This window comes from Ovis canadensis, chromosome 19 (assembly GCF_042477335.2).
Source record: "Ovis canadensis isolate MfBH-ARS-UI-01 breed Bighorn chromosome 19, ARS-UI_OviCan_v2, whole genome shotgun sequence".
NCBI lineage: Eukaryota > Metazoa > Chordata > Mammalia > Artiodactyla > Bovidae > Ovis > Ovis canadensis.
This window is the reverse complement of record NC_091263.1, coordinates 18,672,987-18,692,935: the sequence shown is the minus strand read 5'-3', so window position 1 is coordinate 18,692,935 and position 19,949 is coordinate 18,672,987. Positions and strand designations below refer to the sequence as shown.

The 19,949-nt window shown below is 40.4% G+C and overlaps 1 protein-coding gene across 17 annotated transcripts in view; it reads right to left on the bottom strand.

Annotated features, from left to right (window-relative positions):
• Positions 1-19,949, bottom strand: part of RBMS3 (RNA binding motif single stranded interacting protein 3) — an 811,389-nt gene that overhangs the window by 544,108 nt on the left and 247,332 nt on the right. For all 17 annotated transcript variants that reach the window (XM_069561193.1, XM_069561198.1, XM_069561203.1 and 14 more), the window contains one exon: positions 15,174-15,232. In XM_069561193.1, the coding sequence (XP_069417294.1) occupies positions 15,174-15,232 (59 nt within the window). The remainder of the gene's footprint in view (positions 1-15,173; positions 15,233-19,949) is intronic.

Below are 19,949 nucleotides of genomic sequence, written 5' to 3'. Positions count from 1 at the left end.
CTGTTAATGGGAATGTAAATTGGTGCCACCAGCCTGGAAAAACAGCATGGAAGTTCCTCAAAAACCTAGAAAGAAAAATACCATATAACCCAGCAATGCCTCTTCTGGGTAGTCACCTGAAGGAAAAGAAATCAGTACCTCAAAGATATACCTGCACTCCCTGTTAACTGCAGTATTATTCACAACAGCCAAGACATGCAAACAACCTAAGTGTCTGTCAACAGATGAACAAAGAAAATATGGTGTGTGGGTGTGTATATATATGTGTGTGTGTATATATACATTTGTGTGTGTGTGTGTATACAACAAAATACTATTCAGCCTTAAGAAAGGAGATCCTGCCATTTGTAATCACATGGATGAATGAACGTTATGCTAAATGAAATAAGTCGTTCACAGAAAGACAAATGCTGCATCATATCACTTACATATGGAACTTAAAAATCAAATATACAGAAACAGAGAGTAGAAATGCGGGGGGAATGAGGAGAAGCTTGTTTAAGGGTTCAAAACTGTTGCTTTGTAAGCTGACCGTGTCTAGAGATCTCATGGGAGGCACGATGAAAATAGTTTTTCCTGCAGAACTGGATCTTGAAACTGTGCTAACAGAGTGGGTTTCAAGTGCCCTCATCTCTCTCTCTCTCTTTCTCTCACACACACACACACACACACACACACACACACACACACACACACACACACAGTAACTCTATGGACATGAGTTTGAGCAAACTCTAGGATATGATGAAGGACAGGAAAGCCTGACGTGCTACAGTCCGTGGGGTTGCCAAGAGTCAGACACAACTGAGTGGCTGAACAACTCTATGACGTAACACATTAATTAGCTTAACTATAGTAGTCACTTCACAGAATACAGGCATATTGTATCACCATGCTGTTCACCTTAAATAATGCAATTTCTATTTAAAAAATAAAATTCACCTTGCTTATATTTTCCTTTGTTGTGCAGAAGCTTTTAATTTTAATTAGATCCCATTTGTTTATTTTTGCTTTTATTTCCAGAATTCTGGGAGGTGGATCATAGAGGATCCTGCTGTGATTTATGTCTGAGAGTGTTTTGCCTATGTTCTCCTCTAGGAGTTTTATAGTTTCTGATCTTACATTTAGATCTTTAATCCATTTTGAGTTTATTTTTGTGTGCAGTGTTAGAAAGTGATCTAGTTTCATTCTTTTACAAGTGGTTGACCAGTTTTCCCAGCACCACTTGTTAAAGAGATTGTCTTTACTCCATTGTATATTCTTGCCTCCTTTGTCAAAGATAAGGTGTCCATATGTGTGTGGATTTATCTCTGGGCTTTCTATTTTGTTCCATTGATCTATATGTCTGTCTTTGTGCCAGTACCATACTGTCTTGATGACTGTGGCTTTGTAGTAGAGCCTGAAGTCAGGCAAGTTGATTCCTCCAGTTCCATTCTTCTTTCTCAAAATTGCTTTGGCTATTCGAGGTTTTTTGTATTTCCATACAAATCTTGAAATGAAACCAGAATTGAAAGAGACACATGTACCCCAATGTTCATCGCAGCACTGTTTATAATAGCCAGGACATGGAAACAACCTAGATGTCCATCAGCAGATGAATGGATAAGAAAGCTGTGGTACATATACACAATGGAGTATTACTCAGCCGTTAAAAAGAATTCATTTGAATCAGTTCTGTTGAGATGGATGAAACTGGAGCCAATTATACAGAGTGAAGTAAGCCAGAAAGAAAAACACCAATACAGTATACTAACACATATATACGGAATTTAGGAAGATGGCAATGACGACCCTGTATGCAAGACAGGGAAAGAGACACAGATGTCTATAACGGACTTTTGGACTCAGAGGGAGAGGGAGAGGGTGGGATGATTTGGGAGAATGACATTCTAACATGTATACTATCATGTGAATTGAATCGCCAGTCTATGTCTGACGCAGGATGCAGCATGCTTGGGGCTGGTGCATGGGGATGACCCAGAAAGATGTTATGGGGAGGGAGGTGGGAGGGGGGTTCATGTTTGAGAATGCATGTAAGAATTAAAGATTTTAAAATTTAAAAAATAAAAAAAAATAAATTAAAAAAGCAATGATTTTTTAAAGATAAAAAAAAAATAAAAATAAAAAATAAAATTCAAATAGCTTTCCATAGTCAAATTATTCTTAATTTCATCACTTGCTTCTCCATGAAGAATATAGTACTAGCCATAATTTTTATATTGTATATATGAAATTAAAGATTTTTCTAGTTTTTAACCCCTTATTATTCAAAAACATTTCATGAGAACCTTTGAGTAATAAGGGGTTAAAAATGTGGGCGAATATGTCTCCTGGAATTTTGCCACTTGGTTTCATTTAGCACAATCTCAAACATCATTATTTTTCACATCAACTTTAAGCCCAAAGCCTAGTGTGGTTTTTAGCACTGGCTTCTCTAAAATCTTTTGTTTCAGCTCCTTCTTTTCCCAGAGTGGACAAGCCCCGAGGATGTGAACAGCTGTTATATCTGCAGCTTAAGCGTTTTGTTATTTCTTCATGAGAGAAATTGTATCTTCAAAAGCGGCACAGACAAGGCATCCCATAGATGCTTCATGAATGCAGGTTTCTTCCAACCCAGGGCTAATGTCAGCTTAATGACCAGTAGGTCTATTCAGAAGCCTAGCAATTAAACTGCCATTTTCTAAGAGAAGTAGTACAAATTAATTGCAAACCTTGCTATTTCCTATTTCAAAACACACAGGGGAAACCAAGCTGGTTTTTACAATGATCCTATGAAACAGAGACCTTATATCACCAATATTTTATGGATAAAGAGACATGTGAGCCCACTTACAGCCACTTACAGAATCATAACAAATGATACATTCATCCTTCGAATTCAATTTCAGTTTTTATAGTTCGGTACTTTTTTCAGTCATGTGCACGGATTTTTCTCTTTACTACTCCAGAGTTCTCATTCCTTTACTGAAGAAGAGGAAAAATAGCTATTTTAAGAAAGACATGAATAACCATTAAGTCAATAAGAACAATGGCAAGCATCAAATCAAATGACTGTTCACCATCCCGTAAACTAGCTATGCTTTCACTTTATGCTTTTACTATGGTTTCAAAGCTAAGGAAGCTAAGGAAGCAAGAATCTTCAGCTTTTCGCCTTTACCTCTTAACTTGTAAAACCATGCTACAAAGTGAACGTTATGGCACAGGGTGAACAAAGGCACACTTTTTTTCCCTTTCGGAACCTACCAACTGAGAATGAATTCCACCACCTGCCACTGTGACGAAATGTGCTTTTCCTCAAAGACATCAGGTTTATAGGCCTTGAAAAATCCTGAGGGCTATCATATAGCCATCACCAAAACATATGAAAAAAAGTCCTTTAAGTACTGACACTTTTTACTATAAACAAAGCCAGTCTCGTGGATAAACAACCAGGTCCTACTGTGTAGCACAGGGAACTAAATTCAATATCCTAGGATAAACTCCAATGGAAAAGAATATAACAAAAAATATATATGTATATGTGTGTGTGTATAACTGAGTCACTGTAATATACAGCAGAAATTAACACAACATTGCAAAGCAACCACACTTCAATTAATTAAAAAATAGAATAAAATTAAAAAATGCCAGTCTCAATAAACACATGTCAGTTCATGAAACACACATTCCTTGAATAGTTCAAAAGTATGCAGAACTGCATTAATGTAAGATAAGTAAGCACTCTTGACAATATGGTTCTATGAGAAAAAAATCCAAGTCCAAGGTCACAGAAAAATCTATCTTGTAGAACTGCCAGATATATTACAAGATACATAGGTATAAATAACCCTCCTTGTGGCTCAGCTGGTAAAGAATCCACCTGCAATGCAGGAGACCTGGGTTCAATCCCTGGGTTGGGAAGATCCCCTGGAGAAGGAGAAGGCTACCCACTCCAGTATTCTGGCCTGGAAAATCCCATGGACGCAGGAGCCTGGTAGGCTATAGTCCATGGGGTCGCAGAGTCTGACACGACTGAGTGACTTCACTTTCACTTTAAAGAGTAACTAGGGTGTGTGTGTATGTTATGTCTCTGGTACCCTCGGCATCTTTACAGGCCTGTGGAATACATACTCAACCATGTACATTACTTCCATTAATGTGACATCAAAGGCTCCCAGAGAGAAAGATAAAGCCCCTGGAATCTAAGACCACTCCGAACTGTCCCATTTCATCAACCTTTCGGCAATAGAAAGTAAGGCCCACAAGAAGGCTGAGGAGTTTATAATCTAGATGAAGATACCCACTAATCACAAAAGCCCAAGAGATAAAGGGGTATAATATCTTTGCTTACAGATGGCGCTCAGAGGAGGTGGGCTTGTAAAGTATGTAAACAGAATGGGGAGAGTCTACTGAGGACTTCCTGGGAAGGTGAATTATAGAGGAAATCATCAACACACTAGCAGAGGTAAGAAGAATGAGCATTTTGTGTATCTCTCAACATACATCAAACTCTAAACCCCGGAAACTGAAAGACAGGAGCAGGAGAACAAACAGGATATCTGAACAAAAGGATTTCTGTGAAACCGTAAGATGTGGGTTTGTAATAGTCATGTTCAGATTATGGCTGAAAGCAAAGTAACTCTACCATTTTCTTCTTAATTTTTATTTTATCTATGTATGTGTGTATTTATTATTTATGTGGCTGTGCTGAGGTTTAGTTGCAGCACACAAAATCTTTAATCGCAGCATGCAAACTCTTAGTTGTGGCAAATGGGATCTGATTCCCTGACCAGGGATCGAACCTAGGCTCCCTGCATTGGCAGCATGGTCTTAGCCTCTGGACCACCACCAGGGAAACTCCTGATTTTTATTTTATATTGGCGTATAGGTGATTAACAGTGTTTTGTTAGTTTCAGCCAGCAGATTCAGTTATACATATACATGTATCTATTATTTTTCAAATTCCTTTCCAATATAGGCTACCATTTTATTTTTAAGCCATTTTAAACTGCATGCAAATTATTTACATTTTTCCAATAAAATAATTTCTTCATATGCAAAACAGATAGGGAGATAGGCTAAGGATACTAAACGATACCAAATACAAATTTATACTTCAAAACAGCAATGTTACCTATTAATGTCGGTGGAGAGATTTCTTTTGCCTAATATATATAATCATGGTAATTATAAGCAAATACTGAGTAAACATAGAGTTATAAGCCTCTTAAAGAAAAATGTGCAGTTGTATGACTTCCAGAACATGAGTAGATATTTTGCCTTACATTTATCTCAAAGACTTCTCAAAGTTAACACAGCACCATCATATCATCATCACTTCCATAAAAGGACCCTCTAAAATACTGAATATACCGAACTGAGAGTAGCAAGTTTGGAATCTTTAGCCTTTTTGGGTCACAGGGTGGCATACAGGATCTTAGTTCGTCGACCAGGGATGGAGCCCATGGTCCCTGCATTGAAAGCCTGGAATCTTAACCACTGGACCACGAGGGAAGTCCCCTGGAAGGATGATCTTTGACAGGAGAAATGTCTTTAGCTTCAGTTGTCTGGCTAAGCGGGAAACAACACATAGCGACCATTTACCCTCAAAGTAGCGTTGTGTCTTAAGTCTGGCTATAAAATGATAAACATTGGAATTGTCTCAAAAGAAGCCCAGGATAAAAATTTCCCATATTGATAAAAAGGGACCTATAGGAAAACGCTGACTGAAATTACCAAAGTTCCTACACTAACTTTTTTGGAAATGAAAACCAAACTCAATATCAATACCAGAGGAAGCCAATATATGTTTATATATTGAGCACCTGTGCCTGGCTGTAAAATTAATACTGGACTAGATGAGAGTAAAATTCACAAAAGAAGTGCAGGGGAAAAAAATCACATACTTCACATCCCAAAGGGAAATGAGAAATGCGGTGTCTAAATAGGAGCATTTTCATCTTTTTTTTGGTAACCTAACCCCAATATTTGAAAATGAAATAAATGTATTTTTCAAGTCACTTTGCTTTTTGGGCTCCTTGCTCTAGAGACTGTGGTCCCACCCCAAGGAAGGAGCCTGTGACTCTCAAGATGTAATTCCTCAGACTCATAAATTTCACAGCATTTACTTTACTTTGCACTGAATTTGGAACAGCAGGTACTAGAAAAGAGGCTTCGCACAGTATTGAGCTTCTTCCTTTACTTGCTAAGTTTCCTGGTGGACCAGCCTGAAGTAGGTATGCTCTTTTCCAGAAATCAAATGGTTCTACTCACACACACACGTTCCACCCAGGCATGAGTCAGTGTCACTTACTAGGACTGGTTCCTCAGTAGGGGCTACTGCATACCCTGCAAAGACTGAGGCAGGAAGTAAATACCCGCTCACCCCCAATCCAAGTAAAGTGATTGGAGAGTCATTCCCCATGGACAGAAGCTCCAAAACGAGAATAGCAGGACAATTAAGAGTGGAGGATGGACCTTGCCCAAACCACATATTTCTCATTCTAGCAATCAGGAGACCTTCCCGACAGCACGCACAGGAGGCTCCTTGGAAGTCAAAGGGGAGCGATTCTAAGAGGCCTCTGTGGTAGTATCCATTTTGGCTAAAAGATGCGTGCACACACATGGGAGAATCCTGGGATGTACCAAATATGGACTTTCAACCAGGCAAATCAAAAGGAAAACTGAAAGAAATGCCCCATAAAAGTAATTTAAACCACGGCAAGGGCACAGACCCTCTGAGTCTGCCCAGGGAGACTGGATAGACATGCGTGTCTATACACATGTACTATACTCGTGTTTGTTTGTTTTTTCTATCTAATAAAAACTTTATTTGCTTCGCTACTTTCCATCTTTGTGGGAATTCTTTCCTACAAAGTCAAAGAGTCAGGGCCTTGTCATTGACCACTGCTCTAGTGGCTAGGATTCAGCATTCTCATATCCATGACCTGGACTGAATCTCTGGCTGGGAACCAAAACCCCACTCCAAGCAGGCTAAGGCTACCTGAGACCAAGGCTACACAAAAATATAACAAAATAGAGCATTTATTCCCCAATCCAGGTTCATGGGGTGTAATACAAATCTCCTACACTTTTCCCACTGGCTATATAGATACTCCCCGTCAGTAAGTGAGGGAGAAAATTAAATAATAAATAAAATGGATTAATTCCAACTTTGTTCATGTACACCACCTCCTACTTAGTTGCCCAGAAATACTTTTATATAAATTTTTTTCAATTTTTTCAACATTTTTAAAGATTTTTCTATGTGGATCATTTTTTAAGCCTTTATTGACTTTGTTACAATATTGCTTCTGCTTTATGTTTTGACTTTTTGGCCATAAGGCATGGGGGATCTTAGCACCTTGACCAGGAATCGAACCCACACCCCTGCATTGGAGGATGAAGTCTTAACCACTGGGCTGCCAGGGAAGTCCCCAGAAATTCTTTTAAAAAGCAGGTAACACAGTTATGAATCTATAACTGCTCAATGGATTTCTTCACACCCCTCCCGGAAACAATCTAGGTGGGTTCTATCCCTCTCTGTACAAATGAATCGAGTGTGCAGAATCATTCCTTTTAGAGAAGAATAACAATTTATGGTTTCATTTAATAAAGAATGAATAAACTTCATGGATGATTTCAGAACTTTTGGATTATTGTCTTCAACTTTGATTTTAGGGGTCCAATGAAATGGTAAAGGCAACATAATCTTCCATAAATATAATTCAACCAGCCTGTGACAACAAAGACAAGAAGGGAGTATTTCAAGCTCTTAGAAGTCGGTATGCTTGGCACACTCTCCCGGCTCTTATATCCTTTGGCTATTAAGCATGGAAACTTTCTATGGAATATCCATTACTCATTCCCTCTGCCCTAAACACACAGCCTGTCAGGAAAAAAATGGCTGGCGGGGGAGGGGGTGGGGTATAGAGGAAGCCAAACTTAAAAAGCAGGAAGAGGCAGAGACAAGTCAATTCATGGAAGATTTACACCTTGTTTTCAATGGCCTCTTTCCTTTCATTTCCCTTGACTTTTTTAAATTAGCAAATACACTGGACCCGGGAGGAAAACACGTGGGGAAAAACAAAAAAAAATGAAAACAAAGCCATGCATATCTCTGTGACTTGTACAATAGCTCTTACTGGGTCCGGGTGTTTGAGTGGCTGAATGAACTGCGGTCTGTTTCTCATTACTCTCCATCTGGAGCCGCGGCCTGCTTTCTTCTTCAATTTCTGGTCATTTGGGCCTGCTGGTGACTGTTTTGTTTTATGCTGCCATACTATACAGAATGAAAGCTGCCGCAGCCACCACCCAAGAAAGAAAAATCCTGAAAATGAGAGGCTATGTTGAAAGAGTTCCCCGAGACCCCTTCCAGAAAAGAGTGAGTGTGTTTATCTGGGCCTGCCTACCTTACGGACTTAGAGGATCTGGGTGGGGGGTGACGCAGTGTGGAAGGGAACAACAACCTTTCTTTCGGATGCTAAGATACAGGAAGTACCTAAAATTGGTTTATTATCTCAAAATTAATTCTGATGCCTTTTCTTTTCACCTCTAAGGAAACTGGAGCATACACCATCTCATACCTTGCTTTCATCAGCTCATGAAAAACCGAATTCATATCATATCTTTAAAAACAAAATCAGTAAATCCTGTCTTCATAATACTTGGTTTTGATTGCATAGCCTGAGTCGGGAGGCCACATTGCAAATGATTCAAAAGCAAGTGTCTCCAAGAAGACCAAATCCAATTTTCATTTTCTAATGACAGGCTCAAGGTCCTTAGTGATTTGTTTTAAAAAGCCACCCCAGGACTTCCCTGGTGGTCCAGTGGTTAAGAATCTGCCTTGCAGTGCATAGGACACAGGTTCAAGTCCTGGTCAGTGAACAAGATCCCAATGCCACAGAGCAACTGCTGAGTCTGCAGCCTCAACAGGAGAAGCCACCTCATACTGCAGCTGCAGAACGCCTGCATCCCACAATGAACACCCATCAGAGCCAAAGGCGAAAACAACAACAATAATTAACTAAATGAAAAAGTCACCTCAGACACCTGTCGGTGTCTTTCCTTAAGAAAGCAGTGGTCAAGAAGAACTCTCTTCTACCTTCTCACTAAAGAAGCAGAGAGCAACATCCTCTTGGTGTTTAGTTATTCTTAGCTAACGTTATTTTGCAAAAATAAACAAGCATAGTTACACGCTACCCAGAAATCACAGAAAGAGTCACAATATTGGAAATAAAACTGAAACCACTTTAATTTTTCCAAGAGCTGTCTTTGCTTAGATTTTTGTTTGTTTGTGTTTTGGCCTGAAAAGACAAACACATTTGGAGAAGTGTAAAGTTAATAATAATTTATGACCTTAATACAAACTTTTTTTTTGCTTAATATTCACAGTGTTTTATGGAAACAGTCAATATGAGGTATTGTTGAACATTATCCATGTATTAAGTCATTTGATTATCAAAGTGAAAAGTGGAAGTTGCTTGGTCATGTCCAACTCTTTGTGACCCCATATAGTCCATGGAATTCTCCAGGCCAGAATATTGGAGTGGGTAGCCTTTCCCTTCTCCAGGGGATCTTCCCAACCCAGGGATCAAACCCAGGTCTCCCCCATTGCAGGCAGACTCTTTACCAGCTGAGTCACAAGGAAAGCCCATTTGATTATCAAGGCAGGCCCTATTATTGTTATGATTTTATAGATGGGGGAACTGAGGCACCCAGCAGAGGTGAAAGACTGACCACAGGTCACAAGGCTACAAAGTGGGCAGTGTTCACACCAGGCATTCTGGCGTCACCCCAGACGTAACCATGAGCAATATGCCATGCCATGCTCAGTCACTTCAGTCACGTCTGATTCTTTGCAACCAACCCTACGGGCTGTAGCCCATCAGAGTTCTCTGTCAGTGGGATTTTCCTGGCAAGAACACTGGAGCGGGTTGCCATGCCCAGCTCCAGGGTATCTTCCCAACCCAGGGACTGAACCTACATCTCCTGCGTCTCCTATACTGCAGACAGATTCTTTAGTGCTGAGCCACTGGGGAAGCCCAACCATGAGCAAATATTTCATAGCCCCATATTTACCACACACATGATTTTACATTCTTCCATAGTCATTTACCTTCCTCTAATAAACAATCCTGGGCTTCCCTGGTGGTGCAGAAGTTGAAGCGTCTGCCTGCAATGTGGGAGACCTGGGTTTGACCCCTGGGTCAGGAAGATCCCCTGGAGAAGGAAATGGCAACCCATTCCAGTATTCTTGCCTGAAGAATCCCATGGATGGAGGAGCTTGGTGGGCTAGAGTCCATGGGTCCCAAAGAGTCGGACACAACTGAGTGACTTCACTTTCACTTTCACTAAACAATCCCATGGTGTGCCATAGTTTAGTTCTCAACAATGGCCATAGAACAGTAATAGATGCTCCAAACAGTAGAATCAGAGTTTTCCTATATTTGCTCTCATGGAGAGAATAAAGAGGTGCTAAGCATCTGTGAAGAAAGCTGAGCGCTGAAGAATTGATGCTTTTGAGCTGTGGTGTTGGAGAAGACTCTTGAGAGTCCCTTGGACTGCAAGGAGATCCAACCAGTTCATTCTGAAGGAGATCAGCCCTGGGTGTTCTTTGGAAGGACTGATGCTAAAGCTGAAACTCCAGTACTTTGGCCACCTCATGCGAAGAGCTGACTCATTGGAAAAGACTGTGATGCTGGGAGGGACTGGGGACAGGAGGAAAAGGGGACGACAGAGGATGAGATGGCTGGATGGCATCATCGACTCGATGGACATGAGTTTGAGTGAACTCCCGGAGTTGGTGATGGACAGGGAGGCCTGGCGTGATGCAATTCATGGGGTCGCAAAGAGTCGGACATGACTGAGTGACTGAACTGAACTGAAGCATCAGCAGATAAAACATCTTTAAAAATATGTCTGAATACAATATTTTGGACATCTCACTAGAATCACTAACATTATAGTACACCTCTGATTGCTCTTTCATATTGATTTTTCAAAAGACGCTACCAAGTTAGCATGGTCCTAACCCACCCTGATATTGTTGCCTGAAAAACCTCTTGGACAGAGGAGCCTGGCGGGCTACAGTCCATAGTGTAGCAGAGTCAGACATGACTGCGTGACTGAGCACAACAGATAAAGAAGAGGTGAATCAGTTTCACAGCATCCAGCACCGGAGGGCCTGCAAGTTATGTCTGCAACGTGAGTGGATGCAAACTATCACTGCAAATTGCTTTGACTTGTATCTTTCCAATCATCAACTAATTCATCCGGGGGACACAGGGCCTTTGTAGCCCTTCCAAATGTGTTTTCCCCCTACCACCCCTTCTCTCACTGGATGTCTAAGTGGGGAGTCCTTGTTGCTCCTAACTCTAAATGGCTCCCTCCTACCTCAAATCTCCAACTGGAATCTCACATCACAACAGTTTATAACCAACACACCTTCACGTCCCCGATGGTCTCAAACTCTTGGTATCTTTCCTATTATTTCTCCACAAATACTTTTAGGATCAGTCCGTCTTCCCAACATTACACCTGCTCCAATTCTTGGCTATTTAAATCAATACTTCAGTGCTGCTCTAGGGTCTGGTTCCATCAACTCCTTACATGTCACAGTGACCTTCCTCCCTACTTCAGCAACTTGCTTGTACACATCAACAACTATAAACCATTTTCCATAAATGCAATTGCACTCTCCATGTCCAATTTTAAGGAGTTTCTATCTGTAACGATTTTAGGGGCCATTTTTCTGAAAAACAAAATACTCTAAATATGACTCAAAAATATCATTAAAGTAGTATTTTCCCCCAAACATGGAAGTGGCAGTAGTACCTCTCTGTAACTAAGGTTTAGTTTTAGGCTACCCCCTGCCCCCACCATGTCCTTGGTGAAAGTTGAGTTTTGGGTATCACCGCCATCTACAGGCTCAAAACACTGAGGCCAGAAAAGGCTCCTGGAGTCTTAGACTACATGATGCCCCCAACTTTTTCACATGAGCCTCAAGACAAAAGATCTACCTCTCATAAAATCAGCCTTACCTACCCTTCCTCCAGTGATGTCCCCAGGTGGTTCCTCCCTTTCTCCTCTCCTTTCCTTCCCCCATTTTCTCCTTCCAAATTTATCAGTGCTTCTTATGTTTGAGACAAGTACTCTCCAAAACTACTTTTTACATCCATATGCTTATGAGTAAAAATATGGAATAGTAAACTCAATATTTATATACTTATGTGTTTAAAACAAGCACTTGCAAAATTTTACTGATATGTATATTATAAAACACAAACAGAAAGTTGACATTTAAACAGAGCCATGTTCTAATATTTTTTTCAATTATTTCCAATAGACAATGACACATTCCCTTGCAATTCCCTGCTCCGAAGATAACATTTTCTAGATTACACAGGTCCTGTCTTCATTGACTAAAAAGGTCTCTTTGGAGAGAGACAAAGGCAATTAAATAAGCAGTTAGAGGATAATGTGGATAGGAGTCTTAGGAGTTCAGAGAAGGATACCCATAGCATTTGTGTAGATCAAGAACTCCCCAATTAAGAGGTAACTGCATATGGAAACTCTGACAATCCATTTCAGCTACATCCTCTTCCTCTTCAAAGCTTGTTATTACAGTACAAGAATACAGGTTTTCCAGGTTAACAATCAATGCTTTTGTTGTCCCCAGTATTGTACACTGACAAGAGATGCCTGCACTCTTGAGCAAACCTTTGCCTCATGGAGGGTCCCCTCATATAGACGACTCCATGGATCAGACATGTCATGGGATCCACTGTGGTTTGCAGCACTCACTTGTCTGTGAAGCATCTGCTTTTCTGAGAGGGGCTCAATGAATATAACTGACTGCCTGAGGTGGGTACCTCAATGTTCTCTGATTGTTCTTATAGACGAGTGCATGTGTGCTAAGTTGCTTCAGTAGTGTCCGCCTCTTTTCTGACCCCATAGACTGTAGCCTGCCAGGCTCCTCTGTCCATGGGGTTCTTCAGGTAGGAATACTGGAGTGGGTTGCCATGCTATCCTCCAGGGGATCTTCCTGACGCAGGGATTGAACCCATGTCTCTTGCAGCTCCTTCACTGCAGATGGCTTCTTTACTGTTGAACCACCAGGGAAGCCTGTTCCTATAAAAATTTTTACCCCAAAGACTTTGGGATCAGTCAGTCAGGCATGTCTGGAAGCAATATAATTAACAGTCTAATGCTTCTCACACACACGTGCTTCCCACAGGATGACAGTGAAGTTACAGTCGTGGCCCAACTCTGTATGTCTACATCATCCAAGGTTCAGTTTCTAGCTGCCTACATCGTGCCCCCCACTCCACCCCGCCCCCTACCAGGATCCTTTGGTGTCATTATGTCCTCCCTTGGTTATGGTAACCATAGCAACTCTGAGCTTCCCTGTAGCTCTGGCTTGACCTCTCCCTCGGGGATGGTACCCCAGGACCTCTAGATCAGGGCATCTGATACATAAACTCAGCACTTCTCCCCAAGACTCACTCATATTCCTTTCGGACTTCCTGCCTCAGTCGTTGACACAGCCCTCCTCCCCAGTCACAACAGTTCAGTATGTGAATTTCATTGCCCATGTCCTTTCACCTTCATAGCAAATATCTAATTCTACCTTTGAAAACTCATGGTGCCTCCCTTTCCGTTTCTCTACCAGTGCCTGGAGGACCTTCCTCATTTTCCTGGTCATCTCTGTATTTTAAATCTGCCTTGTTTTCTCTCTGCCTCTTGTTTCCTCCCCCTTGTAACTCGGTTTCACTTGCTTTGGCAAAATAACTAGAACTCATAATAAAATCATATCATTTCTGCTCAAAAAAAAAGAAAAGCAATGGTTACATAGAGCATTAAGCTCAAAACAGTCAGTATACTCTAAAAATACCTCCAAAATCTTGACCCCTTCCTTCCTTCTAATGATACCCTTACTGGGGCATTTTTCTATTTCTGGTATGTGAGTCTGCTCAATTACATTCTGAAATTCTTCCTCCTGAACATCAACCTTTCCATGTCCATTCATTTTGCCTTTTCAAATGTCATTGTCCAAAAGGGAATCCTCATATTCTCCTCTCACCATATTTTGTGGATTCCTGTATTGTAGCCATCTCTGCTATACTCTCTTATATATTAGGCTTATGGATCCTAACACATACATTAAGATTAGTTTCTTGGTTTTCTTGGTAGTTTCATTTTCGACTAGAAATTGAGCTATTAGATGATAGAAGTGTTGTCTTACCACTTTTTGTCTTGTAGTAGCTAAATTCCCAGGGCATTTGTGAGTTTATAGGAGAAAAGGAATGACACTTTTTCTTTAACTGATAAATTGAATCTGACCATTCTCCAATTAAGTCAGGATATACCTGCAGTATTTAAATGGCCCCCAAATTTGTATACATTGCATTTGTATGAGAAACAGGGGCAATGTTTAGAATGACCTTGTATCTAACATATTTCTTGATGTTGGTGTTATAAAAACGACTAGATTAAAAAAAAAAAAAAACAGCAAATAACACATGTTACAAGAAGCGTTCCAACTTTCCAGTAAAAACTGAGTCAAGCAAGACAGACCATTTAGATTTCATGAATAAATGAATGCCACCCTTAAAAGAGTATGGATTCCCAGACATGAAAAATACATGAGCCACAGATATAGTCAAATAACTTCAGAAATATTTCCAGGAAAAGGAAAAAGCCTTGATATGATACAAATTCTGAGATTCCGTGAGATGCTTACAGCTGAGGCTTAGACACAATGGGCCCACCAGTAAATCCATTCCTAGTCAAACAATGTAGCTAAAGCCTTAAACAACAGATAAATGAAAATGTGTTTGGCATGGAAAGTTTTCCCCAGAGTTCTTCATTTTTATATAGGAAATCAATTTGCATCACTGATGATATCATTCAAATCAGACAACCCAGAGCTGTTAGGAGGTAATTTAGTCTTACGCTGAAGCAATTTGATACTTTTTCTGATTTGTGATTTTCATTTTGTTTGTTAATGAAAAAAAAATTAATGAGCAATGTTACTAGAAACTCAACTGATCAAAGCCCAGGCATCATTATGAACAGTTTGCCGTATACTGTACACAGGGATCCTCGTGCAGCTGATGCCCAGGCCTTGCCTGGCAGGAGGCATTAGTGGAACACACAAGTGTGATCTCACTTACAGATGTCCTGATACATACCTTTGCATTGATTTGTGTTTTTGTCCAGGATTGCCTTTGTGGATACGATTTTTCCATACCTGAAAGAGAGACAGAAAAATCCATGTTATTGTAACTCATTGAAGATACTCAAAACACTGTGATGAACATTGGTGCACACACAGTTAAGCAGGAATAAACCAAGCAAACAAGCTCTGAATCCCCATTTCACAGCTGGATAACCTCTTTTCACCAGCACCTCTTTACAGCTCAAGAACGGGCTTCCTTCCCTCCATAATCATTGGGTTGAACCTTCGAAAATAAACCTGTCAGGCTGTCATAGCTGGCTGAGAGGGGATTGTGTGTGATTGTGATCAAAGCAAATTATACTCTGTGGATTCATGGAAAAATGCACAGAACTTGGAACCAGACTGCTCCGTGCCTGTGTCCAACTCTGGCGCTTAGCTAGCTCTCTGATTCTGAGCAGTTCAGCATAACTTCTCCAAGCCCACTTTCTCATTTGTAAAAATGAGAACTGGAATAATCACCTTGCAGGATTTGCAAGAATGTTACATTGAAATGCTGTCATTCCTAGTAGGTCCTAGGACAAAGAGGACTTTTTTTTGCTACTAAAACAGTATTAATTTTACTGTAAGTTAATAGAGGATAAGAACTGAGTTGTATTCCCCATGCCTAGTGCATCAGTAATAGAAGCTTAATAGGGATCTGCTGTAAATAACAAATGATATAGGTTATCTATGGTGCTTCCTCAATAGCAACGTTTCTACTATATATATCTAGATACATCATAGCTGTATTATTTCATAACCCTAGCAGAAAATCTACTGTCAGTTTTTTTTAAAGATGGGGCATAAGGGGAATGAGAAAATCTTGTTAAGCCCATTTATGAAGAATAAATGATGAGACAAGATAATTCCTAAAACCTGGTCCTTCTTTAAGATTCCATGAAAGATGCTTCTGTAACAACATAAGACTTGGATAAGTTATAATGCAAATTTAAGTACTAAGTTTATTATGTTCAACATTTCAGGTATGGTCAGAAAATCTCTGGCAAATTTTCCTATAATTTTGTGTTCCTAAAAGAGATCACTTTGCGAACTAACACCCACATAGTGAAAGCTGTGTTCTTCTAGTAGTCATGTACAGTTATGAAAGTTGGATCATAAAGAGGGCTGAGCACCAAAGAGTCGATGCTTTCAAACTGTGCTGCTGGAAGTGACTCTTGAGAGAGTCTCTTGGACTGTAAAGAGATCAAACCAGTCAATCCTAAAAGAAATCAACCCTGAACATTCACTGGAAGGACTGTTGCTGAAGTTCAAATTCCAACACTTTGGCCACGTGATGTGAAGAGGCAACTCACTGGAAAAGACTCTGATGCTGAGAAAGATTGAAGGCAAAAGGAGAAGTTGGTGGCAGAGGATGAGATGACTGAATGCATCATGGACTCCATGGATGTGAATTTGAGCAACTCTGGGAGATAGTGGAAGACAGGAGCCTGGCATGCTACTGTTGCAAAGAGCTGGACACAGCTTAGTAACTGAACATCAACAAAAATAAAGTGTAAGAACATTGGCTAAATATTAAAGACTCCATGTATTAAGAACATAGGTTAAATATGAAAGATTTTGTGTTTAATGAATATTAAACATTCCAATATTTCTTTTGCATTTGTAACCACCTTTTACTAGATCATTGATGCTTTGGAACATTTCAGTGGTCATTTATTAAAATTCTAGTGTTGAAAATACCATAGTGCTGAGAATGCTTCCCTTGTGGCTCAGCTGGTGTAGAATCCAGCTGCAATGCAGGAGACCTGGGTCCAATCCCTGGATTGGGAAGATCCCCTGGAAAAGAGAAAGGCTACCCACTCTAGTATTCTGGCCTGGAGAATTCCATGGACTTTATAGCCTATGGGGGTCACAAAGAGTTGGACATGACTGAGCAAATTTCACTTTCACTCACTTTCACTGTTATTATAATAATACCACCTATAGCCTTGAAAATCATTCCAATAGGAGCTGATCTATTAGTAGGTCACAACAGAAACAGCAACGAGATCAGTAGAAGGGGTCTGCGATGATTCTCATCTACAAGCTCCACCCTTGTTAAGTCAGGTAGAACTGGGCTGGAGCTGTCCAAATCACCCACATAACCCTGAAGCTTCAGCCACTTGTATACTTAGTAACCATTCTTCTCCTGCATCACTATATATAAAACAAAATCAAAGACAGCTAGGGTTGAAAATATCTATAACTATTTTGCAGAAGAAGAAAATATGTTCTAAAAGATCAGTAATTTGATCAAAATCTCCTAACTTGTGAAAGTTAATAGTAGGCATTTGGATATGACATTTTTGAATTTAGTGCAGTGCTTAAATCTCAGAAACAACAGAATGATCTCTGTTCATTTCCAAGGCAAGCCATTCAATATCACAATAATCCAAGTCCATGCCCCAACCAGTAATGCTGAAGAAGTTGAAGTTGAATGGTTCTATGAAGACCTACAAGACCTTTTAGAACTAACACTCAAAAAAGATGTCCTTTTCATTATAATGGACTGGAATGCAAAAATAGGAAGTCAAGAAATACCTGGAGTAACAGGCAAATTTAGCCTTGGAGTACAGAATGAAGCAGGGCAAAGGCTAATAGAGTTTTGCCAAGAGACCTCACTGGTCATAGCAAACACCCTCTTCCAACAACACAAGAGAAGACTCTATACATGGACATTACCAGATGCTCAACACCAAAATCAGATTGATTATACTCTTTGCAGCCAAAGATGGAGAAGCTCTATACAGTCAGCAAAAACAAGACCAGGAGGTGACTGTGGCTCAGATCATGAACTCCTTATTGTCAAATCCAGCCTTAAATTTAAGAAAGTGGGGAAATCCACTAGACCATTCAGGTATGACCTAAATCAAATCCCTAACGATTATAAACTGGAAGTGAGAAATAGATTTAAGGGACTAGATCTGATAGACAGAGTGCCTGAACTATGGACAGAGGTTCGTGACATTGTACAGGAGACAGGGATCAAGACCATTCTGAGAGGGTAACAGACAGGAAGGCCAGGGGTCTCCAAACAGAGGAAATAGGCTGAAAGTGTCAGACATTTTTATCTCTCTTAAACTCCAGTACTTTGGCCACCTCATGCCAAGTGTTGACTCATTGGAAAAGACTGATGCTGGGAGGGATTGCGGGCAGGAGGAGAAGGGGACAACAGAGGATGAGATGGCTGGATGGCATCACTGACTCGATGGACGTGAGTCTGAGTGAACTCCCGGAGTTGGTGATGGACAGGGAGGCCTGGCGTGCTGCGATTCGTGGGGTCGCAAAGAGTCAGACATGACTGAGCAACTGAACTGAACTGAACTGAAGAGGCAGGAGGAAACAAACCAGCGATAGATTTTTCTGTCTCTATACAAATTTAAAAGGAGGTTTCTCTTAAAATACTGTGGTGCAATAATGATACCTGGTTTCACCTGAAGTTAACTATTCTCAAACCTTGAGTGAACCAATGCATTTTTCTAATGGAAATATTTGTCTTAAGCTATGTTAATGTACTAGACTCAGTCTTCAAGTCCTTCTGCCTAATGGCTCAGAAGCTACTTGGCAAAACATTATGTTATACTCAGATATTGTTTGCCTAATCTATGTAAATGAAACTATTTGTATGGTAATCTGCCCTTCTACAAGCTTCAAGTATGGCCCTGGATGAATGTTCTGGAGCCAAGATTATCCCATACTGCATCTTACGAATGAGGGGCAAGGTGCCATTCTGAGTTTTAAGACACTCCTTTCTTTCATTAACAGACTGTTGGCAACTATATAACATCCAGATGAAGACCAGCAGGAGGGTACTCTTGCTGCGACCTTCTGATGCCTATGTCAGAAGCTTTCTCTCTCGCCTTTATACTTTAATAAAACTTTATTACACAAAGCTCTGAGCGATCAAGCCTCTTCTCTGGCCCTGGATTGAATTCTTCTGCCCTGGAGGCCAAGAATCCGGCATCTTTTTGTGGGTAGCAACAACCTTTCAATCCCCCAAAAGAGAAATGCCAAAAAGCAAAATGGCTGTCTGAGGAGGCCTTACAAATAGCTGTGAAAAGAAGAGAAGTGAAAAGCAAGGAGAAAAGAAAAGATATACCCATTTGAATGCAGAGTTCCAAAGAATACCAAGGAGAGATAAGAAAGCCTGCATCAGTATTCAATGCAAAGAAATAGAGGAAAACTATAGAATGGAAAAAACTAGAGATCTCTTCAAGACAATTAGAGATACCAAGGGAACATTTCATGCAAAGATGGGCTCATTAAAGGACAGACATGGTATGGACCTAACAGAAGCAGAAAATATTAAGAAGAGGTGGCAAGAATACAGAGAAGAACTATACGAAAAAGACCTTCACGACCCAGGTAATCATGATGGTGTGTTCACTCACCTAGAGCCAGACATCCTGGAATGTGAAGTCAAGTGGGCCTTGACTGGTTCACTACGAACCAAGCTAGTGGAGGTGATGCAGTTCCAGTTGAGCTCTTTCAAATCCTAAAAGAGGATGCTGTGAAAGTGCTGCACTCAATATGCCAGCAAATTTGGAAAACTCAGCCACAGGACTGTAAAAGGTCAGTTTTCTTCCAATCTCAAAGAAAAGCAATGCCAAAGAATGCTCAAACTACTGCACAATTGTCCACATCTCACATGCTGCTAAAGTAATGCCCTAAATTCTCCAAGTGAGGCTTCAGCAATATGTGAACCATGAAATTCCAGATGTTCAGCTTTTTTTAGAAAAGGCAGAGCAAC